This window comes from Engraulis encrasicolus, chromosome 23, assembly GCF_034702125.1.
Source record: "Engraulis encrasicolus isolate BLACKSEA-1 chromosome 23, IST_EnEncr_1.0, whole genome shotgun sequence".
In the NCBI taxonomy this organism is placed as follows: Eukaryota; Metazoa; Chordata; class Actinopteri; order Clupeiformes; family Engraulidae; genus Engraulis; species Engraulis encrasicolus.
Window position 1 is genome coordinate 30,790,956 of NC_085879.1, and position 20,004 is coordinate 30,810,959.

General features: G+C 39.1%; 1 protein-coding gene and 1 long non-coding RNA gene across 2 annotated transcripts; one reads left to right on the forward strand and one right to left on the reverse strand.

Moving 5' to 3' along the window:
* The first annotated feature begins 778 nt into the window (after window positions 1-778).
* LOC134440303 (natural resistance-associated macrophage protein 2-like) lies at window positions 779-14,078 on the forward strand. The gene is made up of 15 exons (XM_063190325.1): window positions 779-861; window positions 1,920-2,044; window positions 4,784-4,903; window positions 5,684-5,803; window positions 8,188-8,294; window positions 8,772-8,842; window positions 8,944-9,011; window positions 9,644-9,799; window positions 10,228-10,386; window positions 10,543-10,629; window positions 10,941-11,060; window positions 11,591-11,740; window positions 12,243-12,316; window positions 12,768-12,918; window positions 13,716-14,078. Exons 1-15 carry the CDS (start codon window positions 819-821, stop codon window positions 13,788-13,790), a joined length of 1,626 nt encoding a protein of 541 aa, XP_063046395.1. The 5' UTR covers window positions 779-818; the 3' UTR covers window positions 13,791-14,078.
* On the reverse strand, window positions 14,077-16,057 carry LOC134440304 (uncharacterized). Its single transcript, XR_010032942.1, has 3 exons — window positions 15,891-16,057; window positions 15,625-15,732; window positions 14,077-14,642 (listed from the first exon to the last, which is right to left on the reverse strand). It is a non-coding gene; the product is annotated as an uncharacterized LOC134440304 (long non-coding RNA).
* Between the last annotated feature and the right edge of the window lie 3,947 nt (window positions 16,058-20,004).

The following is a 20,004-nucleotide window of genomic DNA, read 5'->3' on the forward strand; positions in this document are numbered from 1 at the left end:
CGGGAATCGAACCTGGGTTGGCTGAGTGGTAAACGTGTGCCCTACCATATCAGCTACGGTAGGGCCAAGGATGATTTTGTATTGTCTTTATGTTGCAGTGTCTATGACACATGCACACGCGCGCGCACACACACACACACACACACACACACGGGCAGTCATGGGTAAGTGGTTAGGGCATAAGACTTGTATCCCAAAGGTTCTGGGTTTGACTCGCAACCTGCCAGCTTGGTGGGGGCAATAATTAACCAGTGCTCTCCTGCATCCTCCTCCATGAATGAAGTACCCAGACTCAGAGCATGGTACCATCCTGCTGCACTTCTCCCTTGGGGCACCATTGGGGCCCTTGCATGCATGTGGGGCATGAATGTGCAGTGAGCACTGTGTGCTGTGGAGTGCTGTGTCACAATAACAATTGCAGTTGGAGTTTCCCAGGTGAGTGTTTACTTTCACTTTTACACACAGACAGACAGACAGACAGACACACGCACGCACGCACGCACGCACGCACGCACACACACACACACACACGAGAGAGATAGAATGAGAATTATGCCTGAGGAATTCCATGCTGCAGTATTCTCATACTCACTGTTTTTTTTTGTTGTTGTTGGGGGTGGGTCATTTGAAATAAGAAAAATTCCCTCAATCAGGTTTGCACTTGCACATGCTCTCAGATATCACTGGTCCTACCATTGCAGGGTTTCAGTAGGAAGTTGAATACACTGTAGGAATATAAAAAGGAAGTGGAAAAGGGAAACAAGTGTCCATTGTCAGGGATCTTTTGCTTGTAAGCCTGCAGCATTGTCGAAGCAACAATGACCAAGAAGCAAGGTGCAGTGGATGAACACTCCAGATTGTGTAAGTGTTATTTGTTGTTCTAGTACTGCATGGTTACAGGCAATAGCATGAGTGCATCTTTTATTCTTCTCTAGAACACGTTTTTCCGTAATCTGTGTGTGTAAATTAAAAGTTTGTGATTAATTAATCAGCTAGTACCACATCCACAATTTAGTGCTGTGTCGTTGTTTGATGCAGATGGGCTCACTAGCAATCCAACTCAAAAAACTAACAAACTGTTAACACCTAAGAATAAGGTTTCCATGTCAGTCACAAATACATGCCTATTGTATAAGTGAATTATATGCCTTCTAGGGCCTTATTATGATTATATCAATAACAAAGGCCATATTGGCTGTGAACAAGAAATGTAAAATGTACATTTACATTGTGATTGTACAGTATACGCCTAACAAATGAATCATTTTGCAGAACACATGGCACTCACACAGACATTCCAGCATGTATTAACGCCAGCATGTGAATTGTAAAGTGTCACCAGAGATTCCAAGAGTATCCTGTCTCTCTGGTGTTACCGCAAAAATGAAAACAACATTGCAATTACATCGCAGGGGGTCTTAATTAATAGATTAACCCCTTTGCGCAGAACCTATGTTATAACCTTACTGTCAGCAAAATGGTAATGGCTATGTCTTTATCTGTTACTTAAGGCTCTCTGTACTGTCATAGCAGCGTTGTTATGATGTAGTTGAGTCTTTTCCGCAAAGAGTGAATAGGCGCGCCGGCGACCCCATTTGCAGTAAGAGGCTACGATGTAATCATTATACCATTTTGGTAAAAGCAACCTTATAATTAAAATCTCGGGCCCTGCCGTGTCTCTAACGGTGTGAGCTCTGGGCTGTTGTGCTGGCGACCTGGGTTAGATTCCGGCTCGGATCATTTGCCGATCCTTCCCCGTCTCTCTCTCCCTAGTCATTTCCTGTCTCTCTCCACTATTTCATCACTAGTGAAGTCTCGAAAGACCTAAAAAAATATATATCTAAAAGAAAAATAATCAAAATCTGTCTTACTTGGAGCAACAGTTGATCACCCATTATTTCCTGCCACCTGCTCCACAGTGGACTCTTCATCAGCCGGTGCCCAGTATGATGGTCTTCCTCCGCCCGCTGCTCAACAGGGCTCCTCAGCCAGCCACTACGATGACACCACAGCCAGCGTCCCAATACCAGACGATGACACTCAGGTGAAGGGCGCAACTGTAACTAACGGATGCCAACTAGCAGAGTCCGGTGGTACTGTAGAACGTTGCAGCCAGTTAAATGTAAAAACAGCAAGTTGCCGTGCTGACTTAAAGTGTGTAATTTAACTCAACTTGAGAAAGCCTCGAGTTGAGTTTACTCTTGAGATGAGATCATTTACAAGCTTGAAGCAGCAGGGCAACTTACCTTTCTACGTTTCACTGGCTTGCTTCCCTCCTGAAGCGTCATACAGATGCTATGGCGCTGATCGGCCTAGACCTTTAGCTCAGTGGTTTCACACCTGTGCTCCCATGCCATGATTGGGAGCTCGAGTCCCGAGTGGCAAACTATAGCGCAAGATGACCACCACCATCACACAACGAAAACACATACTGTACAGTTGGTCTACATGTAGGATTTGGAACTGGAAGCAGGGCTAGGGCAAAGATGTGTGCTCACAACTTTTTTGTTTTTGTTTTTATGTTTTATTTTGTTTTTACTTTTATTTCATTTTCATTTATTTTTTTCAAAAATGTATTTATTATATTTAATTTAATTGTATTATTATTATTATTATTATTATTATTATTATTATTATTATTATGTCATTTAATAGGCTCCAGCTGTCTCCACGGCACATGAGGAATGTGTGTAACCAAGAGGTCAAGTTTTGGCAAAGGACGCGCTCAACTTCTTGGAAAAACGAAAGTCTTTGGGTGCGAGATAAAAAGTATCAACTTAAGGAAGAAAAATCCGCACTCACAAAACTGCGTCTCATTATTTATTTATATTACCACCATGTCCAAAAAGCAAACGCCTGTCGGCTATCAAGCCTTCACCACGCACTGATGAAAGCTTGATAGCCGAAACGCGTTTGCTTTTTGGACATGGTGGTAATATAAATAAATAATGAGACGCAGTTTTGTGATTGCGGATTGTAACCAAGAGGTCACACAGCAGATACTGTAGATAGATACAACTAGGGATCATGCCTGGCTTCCAAGTTGTTCGATCTCAGCAGTAATATTTTGCATGGTGAAATAGTTCTCAGCTGACTTCCCTTTCACTTTCCACTATGGTGAAAGAAGGGAGTGATTTTTAGTTGTTGTAGCACAGAATCAGCACAGTGTCCGGAAACAGCTATTTCAGAGATTCTATATTTAGCAGAATGAACAACAAGATTAATGATGATGCTGTTATTTAGAGTTGTATACTTAACCCTATCGCACCGGACGCATCATATTTGATTCATCAAATTCAAAGCCCTCTCCCCGCTGACACAAAAAAAAATCGATATAAAAAACATCCTGCATGTCATTTCCAAACATCCTGCAGTACACGGAAACTGCCAAAAGAGAGCAGCGGTCAACAACAAGTTGACCACAGCTCGGCGAAAAATGCAAAAATGGGGTAGAAGCGGTTTCCCTGACCGACGCTGAGATATCGTCAAATTGCAAAGGGTTTGTGTACAAATTTCCGAAATATAACTCTACATCCTTTAATTTGAACACTTGCTTTGTGCAATTAATCTAGGAAGAGTTTATATTTTTACACCGTGTTGCAGAGAGATCGTGCTAAAACTGATGAAACAAATAAGCACCATCCGGCGGTGGCAGGAAGTCAACCATCAACGCATTTTGCCATAGGGAAACTTACAAAGCATACCACGACGATCATTTAACAAAACATACAAGTTGTTTTACTTCAAGACGAAGATATTGCCTTAAGAAACAGGTTTTACTTGCAATTTTGAAAATGTAATGCAAAATGTTGAAATTATGATCTCGTAAAAAATGCATTGAAGTGAATGGAGAAATGGTCCAATTGTAGTAATGGACCAATATATTCAAATTACACATGAAAAATGAATAATGATCTATATTACACTCATAAATAGGTTGTTAAGCAGTCGATCAGCTATGTTTTTACATAGATTTAAAAAAATTACCCAACCAGGCTGTGGGAAATGTAAAATATGGTCCTGCTAAAACAAGGATAGGCTTAAAAAAATGGCAGGATCTCACTAAATATTTAAAGATAATCCTCAAATTAAATTGTCTGACAACTTTTTTTAAATTAAAAAAAGTTGTAAATGCATTAAAAGTCATTTTTCAATGGTCATGAAATCCTGAAATCCTGATCCATTAAAGCCTGATGCATCATATATGATGCATTAAATATCTCAGTGACCTTAACAAAATTTAGAAAATTCTTTTTTACATTTCTTATAAGGGACCAATATTGAAGCAAATTCCAAAAAAATTGAATTTTCTCTCATTGCTTTCATGGTTCAGGTCTCACAGGGTTAACAGAATGAAATAAGATAGTCATTTTTTTCCAGTGTTAATTCAACACGCACAGAGTCAAGTTCAACACTCTCAGTGTTGTTCCTGCTCTCTCAAGGTGATGAATTATCACTGAATGAATTTTAATGTGTACAATACTGTATGATATGAGCCCAGGTGAAAGCTTCAGTTCATTCCAATGAGAAATTTGAAAACCTATCAATTTACCTGGTGAATGCATACCTGAAGGGCAATGTCAAGTCCTGTAAAATCCAGTGACCTCATAGTCCAACTTTTTACTCTTAGCGGTTAAAAGTGTGTTGTTGCTCAGCAGTTGTTATTAGAGATGAAACCTAATAATTGTATTTATTTTTCTCTGTGTACAGCATGCAGTATTGTAACACCACATTATGTAATAATATCAGCATTGAACCCCAACTCCTCCATGTTGTATTCTAGATATTCAGTTTTCGCAAGCTTTGGGCCTTCACCGGCCCTGGTTTCCTCATGAGTATTGCCTACTTGGATCCTGGAAACATTGAATCGGACCTGCAGTCTGGAGCTATAGCTGGCTTTAAGGTACAGTAAAACCACATAGCCTACTATGCCAGTTACCTTGTAACCTTGTTAAACCACACAGGCCTACTCTGCCAGTTACCTAGTAACCTGCGATTTAGCACATGTGAGCATGTTAGCATCAACATTCACACACACACATACATATATATATACACAGACACAAAGACTCTTATTCTGAAGAGGTTTCATTTGGACTAGAGATGGGATTTATGGCTCTTTGACGGGATCCGGATCTTAGTGGCTCGTTCCTTTCAAAGAGCCGTTCAAAAAACTGGCTCTTTTGGCTTTTTTAAAATTATTTATTCAGTGTTTAGAGTGTAATATTTGACTCCACCTCAAGTTGATTTTGTTCAAACAACAACTGATTATTCTCTTGCTTCTAAAGACTGTTTTTGCCACTCTTTAAGGCCAACAATTAAACATTGCTTTGCTTTTTTTGTAATGCATTGCAATGCATTGTAGGATTACTCTGGTCGAGGTCACGTGCTTAAAATGAATGAAAACAGTCGAGTGGCTCCCCCAGCTGTGATCCGGTTCCCATCGTTCACTTCAGAGAGCCGTTCAAAAGAACCGGCTCGTTCGTGAACGACACACCTCTAATTTGGACTGTGTGTGTCGTGTTATGTCTGCAACCACGTATGTGATCAGTAGGTCTATCATTGCATTCCAGGTTTATTACATCATGGAAAATACCATCAGTGTATTTTTTCAAATGTAATTATTTATGCATTAAAATTATGTATAACGAATGCACTTCCTCCTGTTTGCTGTTCGGTCCAGCTGCTGTGGGTTGTGCTGTGGTCGACCGTGATTGGTCTGTTTCTTCAGCGTCTGGCTGCCAGACTAGGAGTGGTCACGGGCATGCAGTTAGCAGAGGTCTGTCAGCAGCAGTATCGCAAGGTGAGTGTAAAATGAAAGTGAAAGCCCAACTGGGAAACTCCAACTCCCATATGTCATTGTGACACAGCACTCCACAGCACACAAGTGCACACTGCACACAAAGAAATTGCAATTACGTATGCCTCACCCGTGCAAGGGGGCAGCCCTTAATGACGCCCGAGAGGTAACATACATCTTCTAATCACACATACTACTTCTACTAAACACAGGTAGGAGTGGGTTAAAGGCACATTTTCTGTGTAAAATCTTAATCAGCATGCAGAGCCGTTTCAAGGTATGGGGGGCCCTAGGCAAAGAGGGACTTCGGGTCCTGTTTTTTCTCTTCATACTATTAAGGAGGGCCCCTCTGAAGAGGGATTTTGATAGCAGCATACAAGTATATAACCAGTCATTGTAAGGGGGTGCCCCTTTCAGCTGAAGGCCCTAGGCAATTGTCTTGTTTGCTTGCTTAGTTGTCATCATCGATGGGCGGAATGACTGAATGGTAGGCCTATATAAAGTAAGAAGAAATAGTAGACTACGGAAATGCTTATTCTGCTTTTCTGTAGACCCAAGAATTGTTTAGGAATTATTATTATTATTATTATTATTATTATTATTATTATTATTGTTGTTGTTATTATTGGAGTTGAGCCCAGCTACCTGTCACTCAGCAAAGACATCAACAACACCAAAACTAGTTTTGCAGGGAAAACCTTGCAAAAGGTTTAGGCATGAAAGGAATTTAATTGTGTGCTGTGGTTTATGTGTGTCACGATGACAAATACTTTCACTTTCACTGCTAGGTTTACAGCGTATGTTGTTGCTTCCCCAGATCATTCACCTCTGTTGTTTTGTCACTTTGTCACTTTGTCCATTCAGATTATGATACAGAAATGTTGAACTCCTTTCTTCTGCTAAATCATTTCTTTTTTGCAGTTGTGCAATGAAAGGCATCCCCAAGACAATGCAATGAATGGATGATTGAGTAAATACATCAGTGGTGTTGTTGCCTATAGTATGCCCTTTATTATCCCGCCATGGGGAAATTCATTTGTTGCAGCAGTAACATACAGGTTGTGCAAAGACAGTAGACAGCATACATACAACACAAGACCAGGAGGTTAAAAAGTATATGTAGGAGAGATAAAAAAGAGATGTTAAAGAAAATAGAAAAAAATAAACAAGTACATTAGTAAAAGTGAAAGTGCATTTGTAAAAAGTGCATTAGCAGCTTCATAAAAAGGAGGAGAGGGAGCTAGAACAATAATAAATAAGTACGTTAAAAAGTTAAAAAGATAAAAATAAATAACCTAATAACCTTTACTGTCCATCGGGGTATGGGAAAAAAAATATGTGGCACGCACCACCTATTCAAGGGGGGCCTTGGCCAGAGTTTACCGCTATATGGGGTACCGTGTCATGGTAAAGTTTGGGAAGCACTGGTCCACCCCATTATACTGTAATTATGATGGGATCAGTTCACTATGCTGAAGATGTAATGATGGATCGCCCCATCTAAATTGTGGGCTGTTCTCTAAGGGAAAATGTTAAGCAAAAAAAAAAAAAGGCATAGGCCCTGAAGACTATCTGCCCACCGGGAAAATGCCCTGTATGTTAGATGATCAGTCCAGCCCTGGACTCCAAGACTCCAGTAAACCAAAGAATCTGAGAGTATTTAGGCTCTTCTGAAGAATATGTTATTGAAACATTAGTCAGTGGTTTGCACCTAATTAATGTCCAAAGACTGCTTTAATTCAAAACAAAACGTAACTTGCAGACATCCAAAAGCCTCCGGCATTAACCTTTGTATCCTTATTTTCTCTGTGTGTTCCCACCTATTAGTTGTTTCAAATTAAATGTAATGTGATGTAAGTATATAAAAGATGAAACCATCTGAAGAAGGAGGGTGTTGTCTTCAAATAACTAAAATATGTAACATTTGCGAACAAACAAGACAAGGAGAAACTGAAACTGAATATTGTAGATAATTTGACTGTAAGCCAAGAGAATGAGACATTCTGGCACCAATTCAGGAAAAGTTCCCTGTATTGTGCAACTTCCAAAACTCTTACATGGCGTAGTCATCAAAATAAGGCATGGCATTTTTAGTGTGTGTGTGTGTGTGTGTGTGTGTGTGTGTGTGTGTGTGTGTGTGTGTGTGTGTGTGTGTGTGTGTGTGTGTGTGTGTGTGTGTGTGATTTTAAGGAGGAGAGAAGCGCTGCACACTCCCAAGTTGCATAAACAAGTCTTTAATGTGACAACGTTTCGGCCTGTGTGACGCTTCTCTCCTGCAAGTGTTTGACTGCTTGTCTGCACCTCCTTTTCTGGTGTGCGTTTTGCACCCCCATTCATCATGTGTCACAATTACAGTAATGCTTACATTTATTGCTCTGCCCACCCAGGTGCCACGTATCCTGCTGTGGTTGATGGTGGAACTGGCCATCCTGGGCTCTGATATCCAGGAGGTCATCGGCTGTGCCATCGCCTTCAGCTTGGTGTCTGGTGGAAGGTCATACTTCCTCTCCCACTCTTTTTTATGTGATCCACTGACTATCTACGTCTCTCTCTCTCTCTCTCTCTCTCTCTCTCTCTCTCTCTCCCCCTCTCTCTCTTTTCTCTCTCTCTCTCTCTCTCTCTCTCTCTCTCTCTCTCTCTCTCTCTCTCTCTCTCTCTCTCTCTCTCTCAATGCAATTCATTTCAAAAGCGCTTTATTGGCATGACAGAAGAAAAGTTTGTATTGTCAAAGCATAGTACAAGTATAGAACATGTATACTCTCTCTCTCTCTCTCTCTCTCTCTCTCTCTCTCTCTCTCTCTCTCTCTCACACACACACACACACACACACACACACACACACACACACACACACACACACACACACACACACACACACACACACACACACACACACCATATATTAACACTCACACACACACGTATGCATTGTGCGCCCGCAGATGATGATTATTTATTTTTTTGTCCTCAGGATTCCTCTGTGGGGAGGTGTTCTGATCACCATCAGCGACACATTTTTGTTCTTCTTCTTGGAGAAATTTAGTAAGTGCAGTCACTTTGACAATATGTGCCATTTGCTTTACGAATCACAGTAATGTTTGGATTGGTTACTGCCCTGACTGATTGTCATTCTTTTTTTCAAGATTTGAGGAAACTTGAAGCATTCTTCTTTCTTCTCATCGCCATAATGGCTGTCACTTTTGGATATGAGGTAAGAATTGTAGTCTGGATGAACATTACAGAAATTATCAATATATATATATACGTATATATATATTCAAAACCCTGCACATACACATTGCTACCATCTATACAAAAAGGTACGTAAATATCCAAGCGTTCTGTCTGTCTGTCTGTATGTCTCTCTCTCTCTCTCTCTGACACACACACACACACACGCACGCGCGCGCGCGCGCACACACACACACACACACACACACACACACACACACACACACACACACACACACACACACACACACAGCTCCAGAGTGACATCTGGTGGTGGCCAATTTGAGTTATATATATAGTTTACATCCTATACTGTATAAATGACTATACTTATATTGCTTACAAGTTGATGTGTTAATATTATTATTATATGTGTTTATTTATATACATTTATATATTTACAGTATGTGTTAATATTATTATTTATTAAGTGTCACAGCAAGATATGTTAGAATAAATTGCCTATACATCTTGAATAAATAAAATTCAAATGGACAAATAAAACATGAAACTAAAGCAGAACCTGAAACAACACATATGAAAAATGTTCTTTTCGATCGATATAAGGGAAGAAAATATTTTAATAAAACGTGCCTCGTCTCTCTTCACCAGTACGTGATGGTGGCACCAAACCAGGGCGAGGTGGTGAAGGGCTTGTTTGCTACCTACTGCCCTGGATGTGGCAGGGCAGAGCTGTTGCAAGCTGTGGGAATCATCGGAGCAATCATCATGCCCCACAACATCTACTTACACTCTGCTCTCGTAAAGGTAGGAGGTTACAGTAGGGCAGCACAATATATTGAAAATGTTTCAATATCAATACGCAATATCAACATTTGCGATAGGTGTATCATGAAAATGACTGGTATCGCAACATGAAGATTTGCAATAAATTGCTAATTTTTTGTTATAAAGACAACATTCATGACTAAAAATGTATATAATTTAAAAATCGGCATCTCTGCAGGCCATCATGATATCGAGTATCCTCATTTTTCCTGGTATCATGCAGCTCAAGTTTAGAGTCAATCAATCAATCAATCAATCAATCAATCAATCAATCAATCAATCAATCAATCAATCAATCAATCAATCAATCAATCAACCTGTCAACAATCTGTCAGTTTCTGTTTGTCTATTTACATTTACATTTACATCTAACCATACCGTACTTACTTTACTCACTTCTCACACAGTCCCGACAGATAGATCGTCGCGATAAAAAAGAAGTCAGTGAAGCCAACAAGTATTTCCTGATCGAGTCGGCCATTGCTCTCTTCGTCTCACTCATTATCAACATTTTCGTGGTGGGCGTTTTTGCAGAAGCGTTCTATGACAAAACCAACATGGAAGTGGTGAGTTTTGACATTTAGGTAATCTGTCACATACTGGTCTCATAACTGGTCTCATAACTGTCACATAACTTGTCTCATTTCATTGATTATTACGGTTGTAATTGTTTGAAGTATAAGCAAAGCCATCAAAAGAAACTGTTTTTGTTTATCCTCCAGAGTGAGAAATGCAACTCCACTGGCAGTGCACATACAGACCTTTTCCCACTCAACAACGAAACACTTGAAGTGGACATCTACAAAGGGGTGTGTTTGTAAATTTATATTTTGAAGAATATCATGAATAGCCATAATAATAATTAAAAAAACGTTTGCTTAGCCTGAAATGTTTAAGTGTTGTCTGTGTGGTCTCCCTACACCTTAATCCATTGATGTTACTTCGAGCAAGGCATCTCATGCCATGTTGATGTAAATCATTTTCTGCCCCTGAAAAAAGACTGTAAACAATATCCCGTGTCTAAAGTTTGTATATGTGTGTGGGTAAAGACATCAGCAAAATGTAATGTAAGGTAATGTAGTCTTAAATATTTAGTCGTATTTTGTCTTTGTTGCTGTAGGGAGTTGTCCTGGGTTGCTACTTTGGTCCAGCTGCCCTGTACATATGGGCAGTTGGGATCTACGCTGCCGGCCAGAGCTCCACCATGACAGGGACTTACTCTGGGCAATATGTCATGGAAGTATGTGATGTCCTTCATCTCAATTCCTGCTAATTTTAATGCAATGCTTCAGTGGTTTTGCTACTCTTGACTTGCCAGGATCTTGGCAAGGGCTGAACAAAAAAGATGTTGTGCTGTCAGGTATTGACTCAGGCGTAGCATGAAGAATATAGTAGGCTATATATCCACATGTTCAAATTGGCTGGAATTCATCTTTAACCTCACTGTTAAACATTGCAGCCAGTTAAACGTAAAAAAGCAAGTTGCTTTGCTGCCTTAAGTTTGTAAGTTAACAGCCAGCAGGGGAACTTACTTTTTATGTTTCACTGCCTTGCAATGTTTTACAGTACTTGCCACTATCTGAATGGTCCATCATGTAACATGTTAAGTCATTCTTTTTCAAAATATGTTGTTGACAAACTTGACATTTTCCATGCGTTTTTACCACCACCAAATAGCCTATTCCTAGATGACATTTATTGATTGAGATTGAAAATGAAATTAATTTTTCTCCTGTCAGTTTTATTCATCTCCATTTTGATGTGTTTCAGGGCTTTTTAAACCTCCAGTGGTCCAAGTTCCTTCGAGTGTTCATAACTCGCATGATTGCTATCGTGCCCACCTTGCTGGTGGCTTTCTTCAATGACGCCCAGGACCTGACGTGGCTCAATGACATCCTCAATGCGCTGCAGAGTGTACAGGTCTGGCAATATTAGCATTAGCATAACACTTAACTTGACGCCGGTGTCATAAGCATGTCATTACAGTGTCATAATATTGTCATGGCACAGTTATGCATGTGTAATAATTATATTATTATGTCATTATGTCCATGTCATAAACATTTTATGACTGTTGGCCTTAAGTGACATTCGGTTAACCGAATACACATTACGTATTGATTGTAAAACCCAGACTCACTGCTTATAAAACAAATCAAGTAATTTCTGAGTCAACATTATTTGCTCCCTTCTAGGGATCAAATGATGAAAAAAACCTTTTGGGAATTTTGCTTCACACTGTGTGCTGTATCAGTTCATATATAGTGTAAAATAACTAAAAGGAATCACATTTGTGTTAACTGTATAATTTGATATCCTTTTTCAGTATGTTAATGTTAAACCTTTATTACATCTTTTTAAATGGTAAACACTCATATTTATTGACAAGACTATGTTTTCTTTTTTGCTACTACATGAATAGCTGCCGTTTGCCCTCATTCCCATCCTCACATTCACTAGCCAGACCTCTCTGATGAGCGACTTTGCTAACGGCCGGTGAGTAGAGTGCTTATGTGAACAATCATCTGTGGTAAGAGAGATATAAAGATGTGCAATGATAACAAAATGCAGAAACATTACTTAACACGAGTGCAAAGGGAAAAAAATCTGATGCCACACGGATGTCTATTTTCTGTTATTTATTTTTTCAGTGCAGTAAGACTAACGTTTCGACATGCGTCTTCATCAGAGTCCTCCGTATTACTTAACACAAATTAATGTGGTCTAATCTATTTTTCAAAACATATAGAACAATGAACACACACAGAGTGTGTACATGGCATGTACACACACACACACACTCACACCCACACACACACACGCACCCCCACACACACACACACACAGTAGGTCTATATGTCCATCTGCCATTCTGTTTTGCACATTATTTTCATCCCCTCTACAACAATTTAAAAAAATAACACCCTGACCACGTCTATGTTTGTAGAGTTTCCAAAGTCCTGGGAACGGTGTTCACTCTGGCTATCATGGGCATCAACATGTATTTTGTGATCGACTACGTGATATCGCTGGCCAACGTGGGGGCCTACATCTTTGCTGCTTACTTCGCCTGCACTCTGTTGTTTTCTCTCTACCTGGTGCGTATGCTAATTGAATGAGATGGGTTTAGTCAGGAGCTGAGTCTGAGCAACATTGGGGTGATAGGCTACTTACTGATATATAATAGAATAGAATAGAATAGAATAGAATAGAATAGAATAGAATAGAATAGAATATAGGCCTGATGGTTTTATCTCCACTGCCTCAGTAACAAGGTATATCATATCATACCATACCATTTCATATCATATCATATCATATCATACCTAACGTCTTGCCTCCTGCATTATCATCTTTTTAGTTTGTGCCACATAATATAATATAATATAATATAATATAATATAATATAATATAATATAATATAATACACTTCACAATAGCCTTCCGCATAAATGGTTAATTAATGGATAACTAATGGTTTGTTGTGCATCTATAATACTATTATAAGCATTGTTTTATCATTATTAAATCAATTGTAAAACACTTACTGTCATTTGCTGTTGACAATAACATTTAGGGCTGCACGATTATGGAAAAAATTATAATCACGATTATTTAGATCAAAACCATGATCACGATTATTAATCGCGCTTATCCAGCAGAGCTTATAACCCCCCCAACCCCCCCGCCTTTCCGGAGCGACATAATAACACCTTACCATTAGTTAATATTAGTTAACCGTTAGTTAACCATTTCGCGGAAGGTTATTGTGAAGTGTTACCCAAAATATAATATAATATAAGAATGTTTTATTTCACCGCTACCTCAATAATTAGGTATCATATCGTATCATATCATAACTAACGTTTTGCTTCCTGCATTCTCATCCTTTTAGTTTGTGCCATGTCTCATTGCATTGGGAATCCCCTTACCTGAAGCCGCACAGAGTTTGATGATACAACCGAGCTGATAGAGGAAGCCCTGCAGAGGGCAGCAAAAACACATCACATGCCTCTAGCATTGGCCAGTGGGCAGGGTTGCCAGCTCTGGTTGCTCATGTGTGTGTGTTTTTCTTTCTTTCTTTAAAGGGACACTGTGCAGGAAATGGTCAAAAAAGGTACTGCAACTATGCTGCTCATTGAAACTAGGCTCCTTATTGCCACATTTGATCTTTACATGAAAGTTTACTAAGTAATAAACAAATATTTTCTAGTATGGTCCAAATACAGTCAGCTAAAAATGAATATTTTTGGAAATTCAAAATGGCGGACGCTGGAGAAGATCCCCCTTTTCATGCATGAAAAGTGCAATTTTTCCAGTCATAATGAATACTTGGAATTTGATGGTGGTGGTAAGTATTCATGAAAAAGGTAACATTAGTGAATGGGCAGCATGAATTCTGGAAATAAAAAGCTAAAAATCTCACACAGTGTCCCTTTAAAACAATCCACAACTATGTGCATTTTTTTACATTTACTTCTGGATATAACTTCACCTTCATGAACTGTTGAGAGTGCAATTCAAATGTTATTGAACAAACTTCCAAATGATGACTCATACAAAAAAACTCTTAACATGCGCTGTTTCAAATTATTGTGCAAAATGGAAATATATACTCTTTTGATACAGGAAATGTGTCACCATAATATAATGTACAGTAATGCAACGTACTATAAAACTATATAATGTAATATAGTACTATAATAAAGATCAGTAATATAAAACATTGTCATTACATGTCCTTGTCAGATGATGTGGCTTCATGTTAGTTCAAAACACTCCTTCTCTGTTTGGGGCATTTTCTGGTGTGGGCGTTTCAGACCTTTCAAGAAAATACAGTACAAGAACACATTAAATAACTTCAACATTTTATGCTTAGTATTTTAAGAGGTTTTATCATTAGATATTTATATTAGATGGTTTTCATTTCATAATTAAATGTTACTTGTTCCATCTATTGGTAGGCTACATAGTAGGGGTGGCACGGTTCACAAAATTCACGGTTCGGTTCATATCACGGTGTCAGGGTCACGGTTTTCGGTTCTCTACGGTTCTTAGTTCACTGTCTTAGTTTATTATTTTTAGTTCATGATAAATGGTGCACTGGGAATATTAAACAATATTTATATAACTGCAGTTACAAAGTGATGATGCGCAGGTTGAATTTGACCTTTTGCTTGTGTCTGAGAACTGCCTCTTATGCTAACCTGCGCTTGCACTTAAACTGTCATCAGCTGATGTGCGCTGTCTGAGCGTTCCAAATGCCCTCTTTCAACTGGCTAATAGAATCGGACTTATCACTAAATATCCTACATATGGTTTGTATAGGCTTATAATGTGAAAATGGTGTGATTTTAATTGTGTCATCCTCTGATTGGTTATAGGCTAATGTTTTAACAGAGAGACTGGATACTCCTAGAATCTCTGTTTTACATATTTTTCTGGGCAGTACATGAATTGCGGTTTGCCACGGATTGCACGGTTCGGTTCGGTATGTGTGTGAATTTTACGGTTTCGGTTTTCGGTGCGGTTTGTGCCATCCCTACTACATAGTGCAAATTAAGTATTGAATGATATAATGGCACTATGTAGCATCTTTGCGCATACTATGGGCCCACTTTCACTCATTGCTGAAAAAACTGAACTACAGTAGATCACAACATTTCTGACTTTTCTGAGAGACTCTGAGAGCCAGCACAGATTAAGACTTAGTCATTACAAATTTGGTGAGGCTCTGTGCAAAGGGATTACAAATGTTTCATCATTTGATTGAGATAACAGTGCACTGGCCTGGTCGTAATTACCTTTGCTGCTGCAGAAATGAGAGTAAGCCAGACCAGCCAGAGCTGCCATGACCACAGCTGAACACAGGAGTCTGATGACATTCACCCTCCACATATGGACATCCATCTCTAGTCAAAAAGAGAGACATAGTAACACAAGTTCATCTGTATGGAACACCATATGTGAAGGTATTGCCATATATAGTCATACATAACAGAAAGCGTAACTTCATCTCATCTGTATAGCCAAACATGAGTGCGGACCTGTAGCCATATGTACACATTACCTATGTTGCTTTTCCGATCATCCGGAATAGTGACCCCTGAGGCCCCAAAGTGGGATCTTTGGTCTGTAAAGGATGTAGTATTACTTTAATGATAACAAGTTCAATCAACTGTTGATTATTTGAGTAGAAACTGCGATTGTGCGTTGGCCTGTTCCATTTGGCCAATCTCCAATCTGATACAGGTTTTTTTGCATAGCACACACATTAATTAAATTACATTAATTAAACTGAATTTCAGTAAATTGAAACCTAGAGGAATACTGCACAGTTTGTTCTTTGGTTGCATTGCTGACATTGTTTAGCCTATGTGTGGTGGACCAACCGTATTCACGAAAAAAATAGATTAATTTTCGTGGTGCATTCACGTTATTGCCCGTTTTTCGTGGTAGGGCAACGAAACGCTGCCTATTCACTTGAATTGCCCGACTGTTGCCTAGCGACCCACTAGTTTGATGCCCTTTCGGTAGCCTACCGTCACATGGTAATCAAACATTTCAAACAAGCAGTTTAGGGTCAAGGTTAGGGTTAAGGTTAGGGTTAGGGTTAGGGTTAGGTTTAGGGTTAAGTAGGGTTAGGTTTAGGTTTAGGTTTAGGTTTAGATTTAGGGGATGTAAGGCGTAAGTACCGAAAGGGCGTCGAATTAGTGAGTCCCGAGTGTATCAGCAGTGTTCTGTCAGCACCCCCTCCCCGCCCCTGCAGACGCTTGGATAACCATAGCAGCAGTGGGGCAATTCAAGTGAATAGGCAGCGTTTCGTTGCCTTACCACGAAAACGGGCAATAACGTGAATGCACCACGAAAATTAATCTATTTTTTTTTCGTGAAGACTTTTTTCGTGAGGGCTCGGTGGACATACATACCGTTATGGTGTTTTACCTGTGGTATGATGAAGGCTGAATGAAGTGGCGGTTTTGCACCTGACGGTGCCAATGGGGTGCTTTCTAGTCGAATACACACAGCTGTAACTATAACTACCTGAGTTTTCTCTGGTGGGTTGAAAATGAGCTTCTAAACTCTTTTGAACCACTTCCATATTGACACCATGTCCGTTCTTGCAAAGGTACATGTGCAAGGCTTTCTGGGTTTGGATCTCAAGAGCCGCACATTTGACATCCACAGTGTCTCCCTCAGACACATAGGGATCTCTTATGAAGATCTTGGCATCTACAAAATCTGAAACAAACAGTTCATGCCAATTTAACACACATGCATTTTTTTATTTGCTATCATTGCATGTTTTACTACCATTGGAAAGCTAAAAAAAATATTACAGCTATGACTTAACAATTGCTGCGAGACCAGCCAGTTTCAAATTGTATATTACCTTTAACATGGATAGAGATGACTTTTCTGTCAACAGCTATTAGACTATCAGGGAGACCTATTTGTTTTGAATGCACACAACTGTAGTTCCCCGAATCGTCTTTGCTGACATTTGTTAGGGTGAACACGGCTTCCTTCGAGCTCTTCAGTATCTCCATCTTAATTCCAACACCATCTTTACAGAGATACATGTGCCGATCACCACTATGGACTTTATTGGTCTGAGAAATGGAACATCTAATTTCCACTTTATCTCCCTCCCAAAGCGTAGAAGCTGTTGAAAAAATCTCAGCAGGGCTGGTATCTGAAATGTCAAAAGATAGGGTCTAAATTACAATGGCTTGTTTATTTTTTTAGTTATTTACTTACAAAACAATTTTTGCTTACCAGTTTGAGATGACAGGTCCAAAGCGCTTGTGATAACTTTGTTTGAGAAGAGTCAGGGTTGCATTGTTGAGAATATAATGTGATTGTAGAGAATTAATCAACAGCTTTATGTCCAGCCTCATGCAAGCAGCACAAAAAACAACATACTGTAGATATTTTTTCCACAAATGTTCGAAATTATTAAGAGAACATACAAATCTAATGTGAACTAATAATGAATTTCAATTTCTCTAACATTGATATTAGTGTTATAAAATCTACATCTAGAAATGTCCTCTGATTAGTTTAGTCTACTAAACTAAAAAAATACTACTCACCAATCAAAAGAAGCATGGGACACATTGCAATGACTTGCAGGCCCAGAGGGGAGGATGATGTGACCTTAAAGTCATAATACGGTAATACTGAAGTACATTTTTCTTCAGACAATCATGCCACAGCCTCAGACAAACCAGGTTTAAAGAGGAAGTGGTCTGTCAGTTGCCTGAGTCTTCACTTGTGACTTGTGGGAAGGTAAAAATACATCCCAAGTAACTCAAAGCAGCTGTTTTTTTGTAACTTTCACATACTACAACTGGACTGAAAGAGAGCGTATGTTTTACGGTAACAGGTTCTTTTATGGTACAGTTACCATACTTTCTGGGTCACGTCAGGGTAACAAAGAGAAGTTACATCTAACGGGTAAAAAGGGGTAGGCCTAATTACAAAGTAAATACCATGTAACTGCCAAGAAAAAATATATTACTACAGGTATACCATATTTCTGGGTAACAATAGGGTAACAGAGATAAGGTAGGCTAGATGTTATCTAAGATAGCCATCTCTCTCTCTTTTTTTTACAACCATCGCCCTGTTGTTACCCAGAATATACGCATTCATTTTTTTTGGCAAATAAATGTCTAGTACATGTGTGCATTTTACAAATAAAGCTATTCCATTCATCCAGCCATTCTCTGTGTCTTAAATTGGACTGGACCACCAAGCTAAGACCTGTGTTGTGGTAGCAAATATGTTGGCAAATGAGTATTTTTCCACTCATGATGATAGCCTATGCTATAGTTACTAATATCATAACAGTGAGTGAGTATTAGAATGAACATGCGCTGCTAGACTCAAAGCTGGAGTCCAGGTTGAGTGTAAAATACCTGCAAAGAAAAGTCTTACTGTTTCGCTAAATATTGTTTATTTGTAAATAATGTAAAACACAAAGAAGTAATGTGCAATAGATCCATCACATGACACATAATGTGGCATAACAAGAAAAAAGCAAGCAGGTTAACAGTGGACATTTACAGACCGTGTATACTGGCATTCTGGTTTCTTTATCCATCTTAAACAATACTCCACTTGCTATTTTGGTAGCAGTTGCAAGTTATTATTCTGAAGGGTTATGGGCAGTCTAAACGAAACTAGCAGACCAGAAATTCTATGAAAACATTGAAATGGCTGGTGATAAAGAGACACAATTTCTTGAAATAAGCCTATTGTAAACGTCCCCATTCTTTCAGCCATTCTCTAAGTCTGGTGATCTTACTTCTCGAATAAGAGGTATGGCTTTGCGTTGCCAGACTTAGGAAATTAATGGAAGTACAGAGGAAATGTACAACTCAGTGATTTAACTCAGGAAAAGGGGAAAAATGGTTTATTTCCATAAATGGTGCAGCATCAGTATAATGGGCGGAGAGTAATAAGGTCGATAGTAAAGAGTGATGTTAACGCAACGTTATTGTCCACACAGCTTTTTATGATGGTGACAGCTCCTCTAGGTTCCTGCTGTCTGAGTCTTTGTCTTCCTGGTCAGAGCAACAACGACTGGGTGATTTCCATGGTTCTGAATGAATAAAGATATTCACCAAATTATAAGCCTACCACAGATATTGTCGATTTTCTCAATGAAAATTTCACTGTTCTTTTTCAATTATGAATTCAGAAGCATTTTTAAAGCAGATTGTATCTAACAGCATCCTTGGAAAACAGTACAACAGCAGGCATTGCATAGCAACACAGACTCAGTGTGTTAGGCCTACCTTTCTTGCTCCAGAGATGATGTGAAGTCAGAACAGCTACAGCTGCCATGACAACTACAGCTGAGCACACCAGTCTGATCACATTCATTCTCCACTGGTGGACATCCATCTCTGATGTTGAGGAGTCGGGTCCTCCAAACACATCTGAAATGATAGCCCATGATATTTATCATTAAAGGTGCACTGTGTAGTAGGGCTGGGCAATATGACGATATATATCGTTATCGTGATATAAAAGTGTATATCGAGACCTTTCTCCTATATCGTTTATATCGTAATAGTAACTTTATCAGTTTTATACAATTGAATATAATTTAATTACATTCCACGTTGTCACAATACACACTATAAGTTCATGTAACTGTAAAAATAACAATA

Bases quoted from the DNA above. Each gene is read 5' to 3' on its own strand.
- LOC134440303 (XM_063190325.1), top strand. From the start codon at position 819: ATGACCAAGAAGCAAGGTGCAGTGGATGAACACTCCAGATTGT. The intron at 4,904-5,683 runs GTACAGTAAAAC...TGTTCGGTCCAG, and splicing joins GAGCTATAGCTGGCTTTAAG to CTGCTGTGGGTTGTGCTGTG. The intron at 10,630-10,940 runs GTGTGTTTGTAA...TTGTTGCTGTAG, and splicing joins AAGTGGACATCTACAAAGGG to GGAGTTGTCCTGGGTTGCTA.